General features: G+C 35.1%; 1 protein-coding gene across 1 annotated transcript; it reads right to left on the bottom strand.

Moving 5' to 3' along the window:
• Positions 1-296: 296 nt before the first annotated feature.
• LOC127136396 (uncharacterized) lies at positions 297-1,300 on the bottom strand. Its single transcript, XM_051062955.1, has 2 exons — positions 856-1,300; positions 297-718 (listed from the first exon to the last, which is right to left on the bottom strand). Exons 1-2 carry the CDS (start codon positions 1,298-1,300, stop codon positions 297-299), a joined length of 867 nt encoding a protein of 288 aa, XP_050918912.1.
• Positions 1,301-16,271: the final 14,971 nt, after the last annotated feature.

Below are 16,271 nucleotides of genomic sequence, written 5' to 3'. Positions count from 1 at the left end.
TACTTCAGATTCTCAGGTAGTTGTTTCAACTCTGCCCCCTTTTCAGGCTTTTGGTTATTTTCTGATGATTGGGGTGGTCTTAAATCTTCCCATCAACGTGGTTTAGATCTAGTCCACAGAGGTTGTGCTTCCATCATGGCTAGCACTTCTGACTCTCTCTCATCTTCATCACTTTCAAAATTTGACAAGCTAAAGACACGTTCTAAAGGTAACTGTGGTATTTTTATTTCAATTCCTTGAGCAATCACTTGATCTATTACCTCTACAGTATGACTCATGCCCACATCATATTTGTATTACATAGTGTTCCGAATATCAATTTTTAATTCTTCATCATAGACTTTGAGAGTCATTGTTCCTTCCTCTATGTCTATCATACACCTTCCTGTTTCTAAAAATGGTCTGCTCAATATGAGAGGGATCTCCTCATCTTTATGAATTTCAAGAATGACAAAGTCAACCAAAAACATAAATTTATCTATCTTTACCAGAACATCTTCCATAATTCCATAAGGTTGCCTAACTGAGCGATCAACAAACTGAAGAGTCATCCTAGTGTCTTGAACGGTGCCAAGGCCCAATTTTTTGTAAATGGACAGCGACATCAAACTCACACTAGCTCCCAAATCAATCAGAGCCTTCTTGAATTTTCTATCACCAATAGTGCAAGGAATAGTAACATAACCCCTATCTTTCTTCTTCACAGGAATTTTCATACCTTGGAGAATAACATTGCAAGTTTCAGTGAGGATCATTGGGTCTACATTTGTGGAGCGCTTTTTGGAGATGATGTCTTTCATGAATTTGGCATATATTGGCATCTTCTCCAGATATTCAGAAAATGGAATGTTATACCAAGTTTCTTAAACATCTCCAAAAAATTCTCAAAATTCTTCTCATGTTGATCTTTCTTCTTTTGTCTCAGGGGGTAAGGAAGTTTAATAATTGGCTTGACATTTTTTTCCTTCTCCTTCTCAACTATAGGCATTATCATAACATCCTTCTTCGTTTTCTTCGGTTCTTTAATTTCTAACTCGACTTCCAACAACCCATCTTCTTCTTCAATTTTTTCTTCTGGTTTCTCAGTAGCCTTACAACTTCTGGTCACCACAATGTTAACATTATTATGCTCACGAGGATTTGTCATTGTGCCACTAGGCAAGGTACCCGGAGCTTGAGAACTTGAGGCCAATTGTTGTGCTATCTGACCCATATGAACTTCAAGATTTTTCATATAGGTGGTGGTGTTTTTCTGATTGTTTCTAGTCTCTTCTTGTAACTTAATATTGTGAGAGACCATTTTTTCAATGGCAATCTCCCAGTCTGCTTTCTTTGGAGCTTGTTGTTGATGTTGTTGTTGATATCGAGTCTGATATTAACCTTGACCCTGTTGTGGAATATTCCCTCTTTGATCTTTCCAGGAGAAGTTTGGATGATTCTTCCAACCTGGATTATAAGTGTTGGAGTAGGGATTATTTTGCTTCAAATTTTTTATCTCTTCAATTTGTTGAAGTGTTGCAAAGCAATACACCATGTGGTAAGGTCCGTTACAAATATCATAAGTGATGGTCTGAGCAGGTTGAACTTGAGCTACCTGTTGAGCATATATATTCATAGCTTTCAACTTCTTTTCCACTTCACCAGTTACTATATCTTCCAACCAGATTTTATTAGTTTCCAGCTTCAGATCAATAACTCCCCCAGATTTACTCGTACACCTATCATACATCTCCAAATGTTCATTTGCAGCTATCGCTTCAATGATCTTTTTAATACCGGTAGCTGTTGAGTAATTGGTTGAGCCACAGTTATTGTATCAATCAACAGTTTTGTCTTTATTTTGAGATCATTAACAAATATTTGCATATGTTCAGTCTGATCCATATTATGAATTGGGAAATCCACTAGGATCCCTTTGAATCTTTTGTAGGCATGTCCCAAAGACTCACCCTCCTTATGTTTGAAGTTTAAGATTTAATACATTTTTCTCAAAAATACCGATGCTAGAAGATACTCATTTAAGAAAGCCTTTTACATCTCTTCCCATGATGTAATACTGCCAATTGGGGGAGAATAGAACCATTCTTCCGCCTCTTCAGCTAACATGAACGGGAGCATTCTTAACTTCTTTGCCTCATCAGTATGACCATCAATTTTCAAAGTAGTACTCATGGTCAGAAATCTCTACAAGTGTTTGTTTGCATCTTCATTCACCTTTCCGGTGAAAGGTTTTCTTTCAAGTTGATTGATTGTGCTTGGATGTAGTTGAAAATTAGTCATATTTACCAGTTGGTTGACAATTGTTAATCTATCACCCGGTACATTTGCACCTCCATAGTCACCAAGGAGCCTTTATGGCGGTGGAGGTGGAGGAGCTTCAACCATTGTTTCTGTTTCTGAGTCTAAATCTGAGTGAACCGAGGGAACTTCCTCTTCGGAATTCAGTCTAGCCAATCTAGCGTGCCTGAGTCTCTGGTGAAGGGTTTTCTCGATTTCTGTGTCAAAAAGAAATTCAACTGAGGGATCTCCTCGCATAAATAGATTAGACAGATTAGTGAATGAAATTATATAAATGACAGAAAAAATAATTTTATTGCAAAGCAACAAAAGTTTAATTGAACTAAAACCAAACTCTATATTTTGGCAGTCCCCGGCAACGGCGCCCAAAACTTGGTCGGAAAAATAGCAAATGTACTATTTTGCCTTTTATAGTAATAAATGGGAAATTCCCCGAATATCGGTCTCAAGGATTGCGTGTTAATATCGAGTTAGAATAATCGTTCAATTAAACAAAAACTATTATTAGGGGTTTTAGATTCAAACTTATAAAAATAAGGGCAAGTAAAATAAATAATACTGTAAAACAAGGTTTTCAAGGAAAAAAGGAACATGCGAGGGAAGGTGTATAATTTGTCCCTGTAACAACTCTGAGTCACTATTGCATCAATAAATATCAATTAATTACTACCAGTTCTCAAGGGTATTTTCTCCCAAGACCTTGGTGAGAAAACCTTTAATCGTTCAACCCTAATCTCTATGTCTATAGAAAAATACTGGTGAAATTAAGCCTTAATATATCAAGAATAATATGGTTCATACAAGGTATCCCTAGTCCTAGGTGATATCTACTACAGAGTAATATTAATGAAAACATCATTACTGGTGATCCAGCCTAATCGATAATCATACCTCAATCTCAATTGTTCAGAAAGAGAAAGCTTTAAACACATCAAAGATTACAGTAATTTTGAAAAAAAACAATATTGTCATTGCAAATGCAAACTCAAAGTCATTACAGATATAAATTAGGGACATCCCCTACCATGGGAAGGTTTAGCTACTTATATTATTCAAAATAGTTTCAAGATAAAAATTAGACATTACAAGTGATTGGATAACTTGACTTTCAATTGCGTTTGCTCATGAAAATCTTATGCTCTTTGAATTACTTGATCTCTCCAATTCTTGGTCGTGTAACAATTCTTCGTCCTGTCTCCTGTCCAATCACAAGTCCCCCAATTCCTCGTAAAAACTCTTATAAATAATGAAAATCCCTTAGCACTAGTTGGAAATCCCCATAATACCCTTTCTGCTCAATGCTTGAGAATAAAACAACAGAGCAAAAAGAATCAACGCTTGAGCCAACATGACCCATGTCAGCTGACACGAGTGACCGTGTTGCCCCACTGGTTCTTCTAATTCTTCTCATTCTAGTTCAGGTAAGCTGACACGGCCCGTGTCAGGTGACACGGACGCCCGTGTTGCACCAATGGTCTTCCATTTTCCTGTAGCTTGTAAGGCCATCATCCTGCCACGACCCGTGTCAGGTGATACGGGTGGCCGTGAGAGGCCTCCTGTAGCTTGGCAATTTCTTTCTTGAAACATCGGATTCCTCTACTTTCTCGCACTGAGTCTTTTGGGTCTTCTACTTGGACCTGAAGAAAATCAAAACAGACAACCAAAGCATAAAATGCAAAAAACTCGAAATAAAACTAAAAAATGATAAAACGCGTAAATAACTTATGAAACCTAAAACTGACTCAAATGGTAGCATAATACGAACAAAGTACTACACATCCCTTAGATTCTCACCGAATAAGCGATGAAAATGCAATACAAATGATGACCAATTATGTAGCCTGAGTAGCTTCTTGTTGCGCTACTTGAGAGATTTAGGTTTCCAGCATCTTGTTGCGGGTTACCATATAATCAACCTTGTTTCCTAATTTTGAAATCAGTTTATTAATATGGACATTTTGGTTCACGAATTCTTTATTATATCGAGTTTGATTCGTGATAAAATCTTCCATGATTTTCTCAAGGTTTGACTTCTAAGGGGTAGTTTGTATCAGTTGTGTTGGTCTTTGGGCTTGGAAACCTGCTGGTCTTTGAGTAGTAGTCTTTAGGGAAAAAGAAGAGTTATTATTCTTGTAAGAGAAGTTTGGGTGATTCCTCCATCCAAGATTATAAGTGTTCGGATAGGGGTTTCCTTGGGCATAGTTGGCTTGGTATGGGCTTGTTTCAGCTAGTAGACTACACTCAGCAGTTGCATGTCCTGGTATTCCATAAATTACGCATTCGGGTTGCACTGCAGCTACGGTAGCTATATGGTTTATGACTAAGCTTTTAACTTTCTAGGTCAGGGCATCTATGGTCAAGGTTGCTAGCCTCGTATGTATCTTATTTAGTCTCTTTCTTCTTTACTTGTGTACGCTTTGTATCCTATTGGTTATTGTTTTGAGCCATGTCCTCAATGAGTATGCATGCTTCGGGGTATGGTTTGTTCATTAGCGCACCACCGACAGCAAGGTCGATAGTCATCTTAGTTTTGTAGAGAAGTCAATTATAGAAGGTGTGGATGATTAGCCATTGTTCCAATCCATGATGTGGACAAGCTCTTAATAGATCTTTGTACCTTTCCTAAGCATCGAAGAGGGACTCACAATCCTGTTGAGTGGATATGGTAATTTGGTTACGTATGACGGCGATCTTACTTGGTGGAAAGTATCTATCAAGGAATACTTTCTTCAGGTCATTCCAAGTAGTGATGGAATTTGCTGGAAGGTAATCTAGCCATGATCGCGCTCTGTCTCTGAGGGAGAAAAGGAATAAACGTAGACGTATCGCCTCAAGAGCAACATTATTTCATTTTTGTGTATCGACTAGTTGAATGAAAACTTTCAGGTGCTGGTTTGGGTTCTTTGTTGGGAGACCAGCGAACTGGTTTTATTGCACGATTTACAATAAAGCAGGCTTCAATTCGAAGTTGTTAGCTATAATGGATAGGTTAACAATACTTGAATGAGGCTCTTTGTTAGAGGGTAGGTAAAACTCTTTGAGTGGCCTACGGTTTTGGTCTTCTGCCATTGCTCTTTTGATTCGTTGGAGCAAAAGTCGAGCTCTTATATACTTTTCTGGTTCAACTATTGGATCTTTTAAAGTTCTGGTACTACGAGTTCTTCGCATTGAACGACGAGGGTTGCCTTCATATAGACGGTGTAATAACAGGTTGCGAAATTTGATGGTATTGGTCCTCGACAACGACACCAAAAACTTGTTTCCGAGATTTCGAGTCTATCGGATTAACTAACTGCAAGTGTACAGTCTATCACATAGTTTTAAAAGATATCGATCTCACCGTGACCTAATTATCAATCTATCGTTTCTAGTTGCTACGGTGTTTATCTAAGGTGAATGAATTAAGCAAAGGAGAGATGAAGTAAATAATTTTAATAAATTCAGACAGATAATACTGGAGTGTGGCTCTCATCAAACAATAGTACTCTTGATTGTTTCTAAATAGGATCGTTGTACGAGGCAATATTTTCTACTTTGAAAAGAATGTAATTGAATAGGAACTGTCGCTCTCACGTATTCATAACCGAATTTGACTCTCTAATTTATACCGTCCACTATCACGGGTGGCCGGCGATTAATGCGTTATAATATTAAATCTTATTTTAAGAAATCAGACTCTTTAAGTAATTTTGATTGAAAAATTTAACTTAAAAAGATTTCATACTTTCGCTCAGGTAACCGGGTCCTAAACCTATAAACGCGTCCGCAAATAGTTTTAAAACCTCTTTCTAGAAATATTAGACTTTCCTAGTTAATTAACAAAGTGCTTTCGTAGTATTTGTTAATAAAAAACAAACCAATCTTATTCTTTAGTGTCAGACGACTTTCGATCTTACCCGGCGTTTTCATAACTCTACTTTCGTAGTGACCAATCAAATTGAGTTCAGAAAAATTGCATTAAAACCAAAACAACTGATAATTGAAATCCTAAAGAAACAATAGTTAGAGCACCTCCAAATGACGGTCATCACATCCCAACATCAATAAATTAGCTGGACATGCTTATGACAAACATGAAAACATAGATTTGAAACTTAGCAGTAAACATTTCAGAAAGGTAATTGAAAATAATACGGTGCGAGAAGTAAGACTTGGAAATAAAAGAAGTAGTGTGAGGTGAGGAAAGTAAAGTGCGGGTAAATAAATAAAGCGGTAATAAAATGCGAAATATAATAAAAACCTGCTCCAAACGGAGGCTTGAATCTGGTACAAAATAAATTTCTGAAGACTTGTAAAGAAATATAAATGACGGCAAGATTAAAATGCGTGAATATAAAGTGCTCCAAACTTTGTACAAACTAAATGCTCTCTGGTGCTATAACCCCTCGATGTGACGAATTATATCTTTAATCGGTAATTCTAGTGCTTAAGATTGTTCTAAGCTTGGATGCATTGAAAAATGAAGCTTATCACCTATTTATAATGTATCGAAGTCCAAAATATCAAGTGGGAAGCTTCTTCATTCGTGGGAGAGAAAGTAGGAGTGCATGGAATGAGTGAGAGACCAAGCAAGTCCATTTTCTAACCGTTTGGCCTTCACAAAGGATGGCGAACGCCATGTCAAGGTGGTGAATGCCACCTTCCCATCGTGTGAAAGAGTGGTTCAATCCATCCGTTGGTGAGTGGGACATATCATTCTTCATATGGCATTGTTCATGACATTTTCCTTATGTGTAATTTCCATTTTTTCTTTGTTTTGCATCTGAATTGCTTCGTTTCTTCGCACATGGCTCTTATATGGTCAAATACCTGAAATACAATCAAAATATCCATATAACACTGAAAATGAAGGTAAAACGATAATAAAATAAGTACAAAACGAGTCAAAATAGCAGTGTAATTTGGTGTTATCAAACACTAAAACTACTATTCTATTAAAGTCACTACTTTACTAAGACCACTAGTAGTAACTATTCCATTAAATCCGTCATTCTATTATAAGCACTATTCTATTAGTTTTAACTATTCTATTAAAGCCACTGTCTTGGAGTATATATCCAAATCATAAAGTACTGCAAATTAGACTCCATAGTATTTTGACAAAACAATTACTTTGCTAAGATAATTGGCCAACAAATAGTCAAAGTAATTTTTTATTGTGACATATTTCATAAACCAAGGGAGTTTATAAGCATAGGCTAGAAACACATTCTGATGATGATTCTCCATACTACATGTCTTTCACACAACATTCATGGAAGGCTTATGTCATGAAAAATAATAATAAATGTAAACCAATGAAACTATTTACAAGTGAAAAATCATATATAATTGATGATCAAACTACAGTTTGGTGTCCCAAAAGTAAATTAAATCCTAAACATGTATGCAGAGCAAAAATGAAAAGAAGATAATCATTAGAAAATGTATCAGGAGAAGAAGAACATGAAGGTCTAGTGGCCTGAAATGGTATTATCGATGGAAGAGAAGACATTGCAACACAATGAAAGTTTAAGTAATAGATTATAGATATAGCAAATATGAATGAAAGTATGCAATAGAAAGTCGAATAAAGAAGGTGAGCAAATATGCATACCTCTACATCAGATTTGTGTTGATAACAATTATCGTTCCTGTAAAAAAATAAGGGTTTAAATAAAGGGAATTAGGGTTTACAACCCTCAAATATCTTATTTTGGCACCCAAAACTTAGGCACCTCAATCTCAAGAGCATGAAGAAGATTGTCTTAGAAGAAGCTGTGAAGGGACTTCCTAGACTCAAGATTGAAGAAGGCAAAGTGTGTGAAAAATGCCAAATAGGAAAGTAGTATAAGATGCCCCATAAGAAGCTTCAACATCTTGCCACTACAAAAGTTCTTGAACTATTGTTTTAAGACCCTAATTTTGACCCTAAGATCCCTCATGGCATCATATCATTTGCTCAATGCATTGCCTCAAGGATCATAGCATGTGTGGCTCCTTAACCCTAGGGTTGGGACTTGTGTGAGTTGGTTTGAGACCACCAAGCATGCTTGTATTGTATATTATTGATTTTCTTATTTTGTTTACTAACCAAAAGCACAAAAAATATGTCACTAACCTCTTTTGTTTTGAAGCTTAAGTAATCATGAGATCCCTTGCTCCTAGGAGGCTCCTATGCTCAATGAAGTGGCTAGAAGAAGATGAGAACAAGCATGACAATGGTTCACAAGGTTACTAATCATCATATATGTCTCCCAAGCATCTCAATTTTCCAATTTGATCAAGATAAACCAAAGGGCTTGAGGATTGTTTCCCAAGGAAACCCTGATTCAACTATGCATTGACTATGCCTTGCTCATGAAACAAACTCAACCTATGATAAAATTCAATCAAGGGAAGTTCTTTAATTCATTATTTTATGCATATATGAGCCTATGTAAGTATCCTCAATCATTCATTCATCAAGATTTGGAGTTTGGCCTTGAGAAGTTGACCAGTCAAGTCATCTGACTAAACTGAGGATCCCTGAGACCTAAATTTTGATGTGTTTGTCAAATGAAGATGACTCCAAGATAAAAAATGTTCTTAATAACCATATTAACAACGTTCATGTTCATCAAAAATCCATTTGAAACTTGGAAGGTCATCATTGATTTCAAAATATTATAGGTCATTTTGACTAAAACCCTAATTTTGGGTCAGCTTCCCAAAGACCTAACTTCCTTATCTTTTATGATTTTGAGGTGAGACCAATTGCATTGGAAATATTAAGATGTATAATTCAAATGTTATGTTGGACAAAATTTCATAATCCTAAAAGAAACACATGTGATAATACAAAACATTATAGGTGACTTTGGACCAAAACCATTGAATTTGAAAAATGTCCAACTTCAAGTTCCCATAACTTTCTCATCAAAAATATAAATGATTGAAAATTTAAGTCCAAATTGACCATCTCGAAAATATCTACAACTTTTATGTTGGAGATATTTACATTTGAGACATTCATCATTGAAACATAAAGGCTTGAAGTTGGTCACTTTTGGGAAAAAAAATTCAAAGGAAACCTAGAGATGTTTTGTACCTCAAACTTCAAGGCCAGTTTTCATAAATTTCCAAACTCCAAATGGATTTTTGCCCAACATAGATTTTGTTCCTTATGTCAAGATCTTTCTAACCATTACTCACACCACCATGTTTGGATTTTCCATGAGGGACTTTCGAAGAGATGAATATTTATGTTCAAATATGCAATTCACTTTGAATCTTCATGCACAAGCAAACACCAGGACAATTGCACGTCCAAACCATCAGCAAATGATATCAGCTTGCATTTCCATCCAATTTTGGGCATCACATGCGCCTGTACAGGCCCATGCATGGAGGACCTAATTCTCATGCACACGAGCATTTCACTTGCTTGCTTCATCTCCAACTATAAATACATGGCCTAACTCATTCAAATCTCAACCTTATGGTGATCTGAAGCTCTGCTGAAATCAAAACCCAACCTCACTCAAAGGAATTCCCATTTTTGTTTCTCAAATTCAAGCTTGAATTTCAACACAATCAGTTGATCTTCAAGTCTTATTCCTTAGCCTTGCATTCATATCATATCTCAAGATCAAATTAGAAGCAAAAGTTTGAAGGAATCGTGTTGTTCAAAGCTACTCTTCAAAGGTATATCATCAAACTATTTTGATCTAAATCTTACTCCATGATGTGAATTGCTTGTGATTAAACCGTTTTCTGAAGTCCTCGAGCAAGAGGCAGGCCAGTGGTGGTCTTGATTTTATGATTTGAAGCATTTTAGTTTGCATACCTGGATTTTCAAGCTCAGATTTCTCACTTAATAAAAACATTGAGCATAATCCAAGGTTACAGGGGTGATGTACATCACCCAAACTTCATTTTGGTGCCATGGTTTTGCATTTTCATTGAGGTTGAAAAACCTGCGCGTGGTGGCCGAAGTTTGTTCTTTAGCCGGAGAAGATGGTGGTTTCCACCACCATCCCCATGTGGATGAGTCTGTGCCCTTGGATTTGTTTGAAACGATCTGATCTTGGCCATGCGTTCTATTGACTTGTTTTGATTCCATTTGTGACGCGTTTGACTAAGGACTATGGTATGCCAGCGTCTCTGAACCTTTGGATACAGCCACGTCATTTAATGAATCCAATCCAGCGCTCCTGGTTTTTTTTGCTATTTTCTATTTTCTGTTTTATTTTCTTTTAATTCCTTTTTATTTCAAAAATTCATAACTATTTTATTTGAAGTCATAAAAATTTGAGACCAATGGCAAATTTTTTCTTGAAAAATCTAGTTTCATAATCTGATTTTTAATTATTTTTGTGACTTTATTTAATATTTTTTATGAGTTATTTTGTTTTTAATAGTTTTTAATTCATTTTAAATACTTTTTGATATCTGAAAATTCCAAAAATACTTTCTTAACACATATGGATCATGATAAGTCTATGAAAAATATTCTCATCAATTTCTTAATTGATTTGAGATTTTAATTCATTTGTGTTATATTTAATTGTTTTTAATTGATTTTAAATAGTTTCTGTTTTAAAAAATTGTTGAGAAAATTTGTCAAATCTTGTTTGACCATGTTAGACCTATGAGAATTCAATTGGACTTGTTTGAGTTGATTTGAATTGAATTTGAGGTTTGACCATATTTTGTCCATTTTAATTTTGCATTTATTTTAATTTCAAAAATACCAAAAAAATATGTTTGACCTTGTTGACTTCTAAACTTGATTTCTCTTCTGTTTTACATTGGTTGATGATGATTTGATTCATATTTGATCATTGTGTTTTGATATTGCATTTTGAATTCTTCTTTTATTCATTTCATCTTCATCTTATTTCTTCTTTTTTTCTTTTGGCCAATGAGTTAATGGTTTGTGGTTGGTCTTGACATATGAGAGGCTTAACCTTCTTTGATCCAAATCAAATTCAACTTGATCCAAGATCAAGTGAGTTGCTTTGTGTCCAAGATAGGTTGCTTCTTGGTCAAGCAAAAAAACCTAAAATCCATACAAGGTTTTCCTTCTTTTCTTTTGGCATGGCAAGTTGTAGGAGCTTGGCTTACTAGTCATGATCTCTAACTTGTGTTTATTTGCGTATAGTTTTATTGACCGACCTCAGATAGGTGTAACTACTATATTAGTCCACTTACGATTGCTTAACATAGCGCTAAATTGTCTTATGACACACTAACATAACCATTAACTACTAACTTTAATTTGAACATTTAATTTCTTGCAATTTACTTTAATGCACTTTATTTCTTGCTCATTTATTCATTTTACTTTTTCCCTTTGCTCACTTGGGCTCATATTTTATGTTTATGCCATTTTCCTTTTGCTCATTTGAGCTCATTATTGTATATAAATATATTGTTGCTTTGTGATTGTTTTGTCTTTGTTTGTGTGAACCCAATGCAAAAAGGAGAAAGGACTTAGAATTAGGACCTTACCTATGCCTAAAGGAGTTCAAGAGAAACTAGGCTTCATGCCTTTAGCAGGCTAAACTTGTTGAAGAGCAACTAGGCCTCATGCCTTTAGAATGCTAAATCTTAAAGTTGACTTCAAAGGGCCCCTAATCTAAACTTATTATTTGTCCATTCCTCTTATTGTGTTGTGAACTTTTTGATGTTTGCTCTTATGTGATAGGGATTCCATCTTGAGATAGTAAGAAGGACCATTGTCATGAATAGCCAAGTTAAGAGAGACAAGCCAAATGGAGATCCTAGGAGCTTGAATGTATATTTGTTTTGATTGCTTGTTGCTTGCTAAGTCCAAAGGAAAGGAGTATCTTGAATCATCTCTATGATCTCAAGAAAAGGAAATCCAATGGTTTTATCTCTTCTCTCATCTTTGTATGCTTTAGGACTAGCCCTTCTCTTCTTCTCTCCACTCTAACCCAAGCCAAACTCATTTTGTGCAAACATTGACATTGTTTTCAAATTAGAAACCTAGGCCTTATGCCTTTGATTTTTCAAACCCTTTTCATTAATACTCATTATGAATGAACCTTAAGTCAACTTTGACCTTATTTTGTAAATACTTATAACTTGTAAATACAACTCACTTCAAGTTGTATTTGTGGTTCCAATGACCACCTTTGTTAAAACCTTTTTTTATAAACATTAGTCATAGGTTTGAGTTATCATAGTGGTTGATGTAAACCTCACCTTATCCTTAGTGATTGGACTATAAGTCTTCCATACTTATTATAGGGTTAACCCCTCACTAGTGTGTTGAAGCTTTCCTCACATGGTGGATTGTTGGTTTAGGTTGAGTTTTCTCCCTTTGATAACAAAAGACATTAAGGCTTTTGGTCAAATCAATTCACCAATCTTTTGAGATTTTTACCCCGAACTACGAGGTTTTGATCCTATCTTTGTGATGGTACGTAGGCAATGGGTTTATCCATTCAAACAACAAATTTGTAAATATAATGTATATTCTTCTCTCATCTCCCCAATCTTGTTTGCACAAATATTTTCACAAATACCAACCTACAACACACATTTGCAAAAAGGGCTCCCTTAGAGTACTAAGGATGTTTTAGGTGCTTAAAACATTCCCATTTCATAACCAACCCCCTTACCTAGATCTCTGACATTTTTATTAGTTTTTGATTTGATAAAACTTCTTACTTGGTTTTTGTTTGCTTTTTGACCTTTCATTTGGATAAATAAAAGTGCGGTGGCGACTCGAATTATATGCTTACTTTTGATTTAGTCAATAAATCTAAAGGTAACGAATACCCCGCTACAATTGTATATGGACTTAATGGGGCCTATACAAGAAGAGAGTATAAGAGGTAAAAGGTATGTTTTTGTATATGTGGATGACTTCTTAAGAAACACTTGGGTAAGATTTATTAAAGAAAAGTCTAACACGTTTGAGGTATTTAAAGAGTTGTGTCAACTTCTGCAAAGAGGGAAATGGATTAGAATTGTTAAAATTAGAAGTAACCATGGTATTATGTTTGATAATTTAAAATTCTATGAATTTTGTGCTTCATAAGGTATTAGCCATGAGTTCCCTTCCCTAATCACACCTCAGTAAAATGAGGTGGTAGAAAGGAAGAATAGAACTCTGGAAGAGTCAACCATAATTATGTTACATGCAAAGAAACTTCCATATTACTTCTAGGCTGAAGCTATGAACACAACTTACTACATTCATAATAAAGTAACCATTAGATTCAGAACCAAAGAAACCCTGTATGAGTTATGGAAAGGGAAAAAGCCAAATGTCAAGTATTTCCATGTCTTTGGAAGTAAGTGCTACATCCTGGCATATAGAGAGCAAAGGAGAAAATTTGATCCCAAGAGTTAGGAGGGTATATTCCTTGGTTACTCCATAAATAACATAGTGAACAAAGTGTATAACAAGTGCTCCAAGGTTATGCTGTAATCCATTAATATGGTTATTGATGATACTTCTGAACATAAGAAAGAAGAAGAAGACGAGATTCCTACTCAATAAACTGGTGTCCCAGCCGATGTCCCAACAAAGAAGTCTGATATTATGCCCGAGATCACTAATTCTGACGATCTCCAAATTAATAAGGGACAATCAACCAGAGTTCAGAAAGATCACCCCTAGATAATATTATAGGAAATCTGAATGAAGAAGTGGTTACAAGATCCAGAGAAAACATTACTATCTCATGCTTTATCTCAAAGATTGAGCCTAAAAACATAAAGGAAGCATTGCTTGATGAATTCTGGAGCAATGCCATGCAATAAGAACTATTTCAATTTGAAATAAATAATGTGTGGTAGCTAGTTCCTAGACCTGAAGATGTGAATGTCATTGGCACCAAGTGTGTGTATAAGAACAAATCTGATGAAAGTGGTAATTTGACAAGAAATAAGGAAAGGTTATTTGATTAAGGAGGTATACTCAAATAGAAGGAGTAGACTTTGATGAAATATATTCCTTAGTAGCCAAACTAGAATCCATAAGACTATTATTAGGAATCTTTTGCATGTTGAAGTTCATACTGTTTCAAAAGGAAGTAAAAAGTGCATTCTTAAAAAAGTATCTTCATGAAGAGGTCTATGTGGAGCAACCTAAGGGGTTCACTGGTCCCACCTTTCCAGATCATGTGTTCAAATTAAGGAAAGCCATTTATGGATTGAAGCAAACTCCAAGAGCATGGTATGAAAGAATAACCTATTTCCTGGTTAACCATGGATACAATAGAGGAGGAATAGACAAAACTCTATTTGTGAAGAATGATGGAGGGAAGATGATGATAGCCCAAATCTATGTGGATGACATAATGTTTGGTGGGATGTTAGACATGATGGTGCAACATTTTTGTTCAATAAATGCATTCATAGTTTGAAACAAGTCTTGTAGGAAAAATCACGTATTTCCTTGGTTTACAAGTTAAGAAAATGGAGGACGGTATTTTTGTGACTCAAATAAAGTATGCTAAGAATATAGTAAAGAAGTTTGGTCTTGACAATGCAAGCCATAAGAGAAATATTGATGCAACTCACTTGAAGCTCTCTAAGGATAAAAATGGAGTGGATGTAGACCAAAGTCTATAAAAAAGCATGATTGGAAGTCTATTATATCTCACAACTAGTATACTCGATATTACACATGCTATAAGTGTACACGCTACGTACCAAGATAATCCTAAGGTTAGCTGTAGTGGTAAAAATTTAAAGATTAAGATATTGATTAACTTAACTCGCAAAGCAAGAGTCATCACCGCACTTTTATTGTTTCCAAAAGAAAATGGAAAAAGTATGAACAATACCCAAAGAAGTTTTAAAATAAAACTAATAAAAAGAGAACAAGGATCTGGGGGTTAGTTATGCAAATGGAAGGTATTAACACCCTAAACATCCATGGTACTCCATGGGAAACTCTTTGAAAATATGTACATTTTGGTTTGAAAAGAGGGAGTTGTTTGTTAAAAGATTGGAGAGATGGGAAAAGAAGTATATTTTTATTATTTTTTATGTTTGCCAAGACTTTTGAAGTCTCATGCCTATGTACCAACAAAGTGCAATGGAGGATCAAAACCTCGTAGTTCGTGATAAAAATAACAAAGGGAGTTTGTTTTGATTCATTTTTATGGAAAAGAGATTTTGCAATTTTAAGGAGAATACTCAACTAGTCACCCACAAATATGAGAACTTTGCATCATCATGAGAAGGGCTCCAACATGGATAAGGATCAACAAGTATGCCACTAGCTCTCATAAATGAAAAAGGATTATCAATACTATGGAGATAGGAGAATTATATCTCAACTATGGAAATGACTCATGTCTAAATACCTTGAGATAAAGTTTTAAAAGGAAAAGTGCACAAGGGCACAAAATGATTTGAATGAGTTATGCATTTTTTTTAGTCTTTTGAAACTAGTCTCAATATGCTTAAGATGAATTTGCACTTATTAAGAAAAAGATTTTGGAAATCATTTGACAAAAGTCAAGGTTTATTGAGAAAGAGGTTAAATTTTGAAATCAAGAAGATTTGAAAAAAAAGAAGAGAAGTTTTGAAAATTAAAGAAGGGGAGGAGAAGAAGAGACTATCCTAAAGCATAAAGTAAAAGCAAGGGAGGAAAGATCTAACCAAGAAATAGCAAGCTTTATGACATAAGTCAAGCAAGAATTCCCTCATTTGGATTAAGACTCAAACAAGTCAAAATAAGCAAATAATAATCCATGTATCAGATTAGACCAAAGTAACTAAGCCAAGTCTTCATAAAGAAGTCCAAAGTCATAGATATCAGATGAATTCCAAGGTCTCAAGTCACAAGTTCCAAAGCAAAGGTCAAGATCCTAATTCTATGTTCATAACTCCATAATGATGCCAAAGATAGTAACCACAAGTCCATGAGTTAGGAGAAACAAGTTTCTTTTTTAGGTTTTTTCTTATTAGTGTCTTCTTTACAATAATATAAAAGAAAGGTCCAAATGGACAAAGAATAAAAA

This window comes from Lathyrus oleraceus, chromosome 4 (genome assembly GCF_024323335.1).
Source record: "Lathyrus oleraceus cultivar Zhongwan6 chromosome 4, CAAS_Psat_ZW6_1.0, whole genome shotgun sequence".
NCBI lineage: Eukaryota > Viridiplantae > Streptophyta > Magnoliopsida > Fabales > Fabaceae > Lathyrus > Lathyrus oleraceus.
Note: the sequence above shows the minus strand (reverse complement) of the source record. Positions and strands in the feature narration are given on the sequence as shown.

What these genes read in the sequence shown, in the direction of transcription:
- LOC127136396 (XM_051062955.1), bottom strand. Translation starts at nt 1,300, where the DNA reads ATGGTCTCTCACAATATTAAGTTACAAGAAGAGACTAGAAACAATCAG. An exon ending in GGAGATGTTTAAGAAACTTG is followed by an intron (nt 719 to 855) that starts GTATAACATTCC and finishes TTATTCTCCAAG; the next exon opens with GTATGAAAATTCCTGTGAAG.